This window comes from Pteropus alecto, unplaced genomic scaffold (assembly GCF_000325575.1).
Source record: "Pteropus alecto unplaced genomic scaffold, ASM32557v1 scaffold98, whole genome shotgun sequence".
NCBI lineage: Eukaryota > Metazoa > Chordata > Mammalia > Chiroptera > Pteropodidae > Pteropus > Pteropus alecto.
This window is the reverse complement of record NW_006443570.1, coordinates 9,213,419-9,214,609: the sequence shown is the minus strand read 5'-3', so window position 1 is coordinate 9,214,609 and position 1,191 is coordinate 9,213,419. Positions and strand designations below refer to the sequence as shown.

Sequence of the window (1,191 nt, the reverse complement as noted above, 5' to 3'; positions counted from 1 at the left end):
TTCCTCCTAGCTTTTCAATTTATCTTTCTCCCTGAAGCTTTAGACTAAAATTATTAAGTGCAACTTACAAGGATGGGGCAGCAGCCAAAACAAAACAAAACAAAACAAAACAAAAGCAACTCACTAAAATGACTAGAGATGACAGTGGGTCCCGTCTCAGCAACACTCCTCTCCACATACACCAGCCACCCTGCACATCCAGTCTCTGAAAAGTCCGGTCTCTCCTCCACCTACATTCTATATTCAAACCCTAGATTACTTCCCACATACACACACAATGGCACCCACCCGAGAGGGGGGAATCCATGTCCTTGAAAGCAAGTGCGTGGGACTAAGAATCACCCGACCCACGTTTTAACTTTTTAAAAAATTTTCTAACAAACCACATTCCCCGTCGGGCCTCAGATACAAGGCTGTATTCGGATGACCTCCCAACTCCCCGCACCGGACAAAGTCTGCTGGGAGCACCGCCCCTGCGCTCGCTCCTCCCAGCTCCAGAAGACCCGCCCCGGTACTGGCGTCCGCCGCTGCAGCCTCTTACTCCCCGCAGGGAGGTTAGGCCCGGACCGCTGCAGCCCTGCGGTCCTCCAGCAGGCCGGCAGCTACCTGGTTTAGCAGACTGTAGATGCTGATGCCCGAGGTCTGCAACAGCAGTTGCCAGTCGGCCCCGGCCAGGGCGGGCTCCTGGAGCTCGGCGCAGGCCTCCAGGAACTGCTCCTCCGAGAAGCCACCGGCCGTACGGTCCATACTTCCGCAGCCCTAGGTCCTCCGCCTGCAGGGGAGGCAGCGGACAGGCTTGGCTCGGTGTGGGTTCGGGAGCGGGGCGAGACGCTGGCACAGCGTGATTGGCAAAGAACACAGAAGAGATAGAGGGGAAGGCGAGACTTAAGGGGAGAAGTCTAAGGAGAGGCGGAGCCAGGGAGACGCGGGCCTAGAGAGGTGGGCGGAGCTGAACAAGAGATGAGTGGGCATGGAAAGAAGTAAAAAGAGAAAATTAGACTTAGTTTGTGGAAGGGTGGAGGGGCTAGGGAAGTAGGGAGACTTCCTGACAGGCGGAAGGAAGGAGGAAACACTAGTGTCATTTCAAAACCATCTCAGTAGCCCATCCCGTACTCCTCCCCGCCTCATACCCTCCAAACCTGCTTGGTGGTCTCTCCTTTCCATGATCTGAAAAAGATAGGAAGCCTTTGA

General features: G+C 55.1%; 1 protein-coding gene across 3 annotated transcripts in view; it reads right to left on the bottom strand.

The window, feature by feature from the left end:
* The window catches only part of PCTP (phosphatidylcholine transfer protein), a 23,641-nt gene extending 22,576 nt beyond the window's left edge, over positions 1 to 1,065 (bottom strand). Inside the window, exon 1 of one of the 3 annotated variants that reach the window (XM_006924855.3) lies at positions 607 to 1,065. In XM_006924855.3, coding sequence (XP_006924917.1) covers positions 607 to 747 — 141 coding nt within the window. In that variant the 5' untranslated portion in view covers positions 748 to 1,065. Of the gene's footprint in view, positions 1 to 124; positions 538 to 606 lie in introns of those variants that run through there. The other 2 variants (XM_015599087.2, XM_025041814.1) reach the window with 2 other exon arrangements.
* Positions 1,066 to 1,191: the final 126 nt, after the last annotated feature.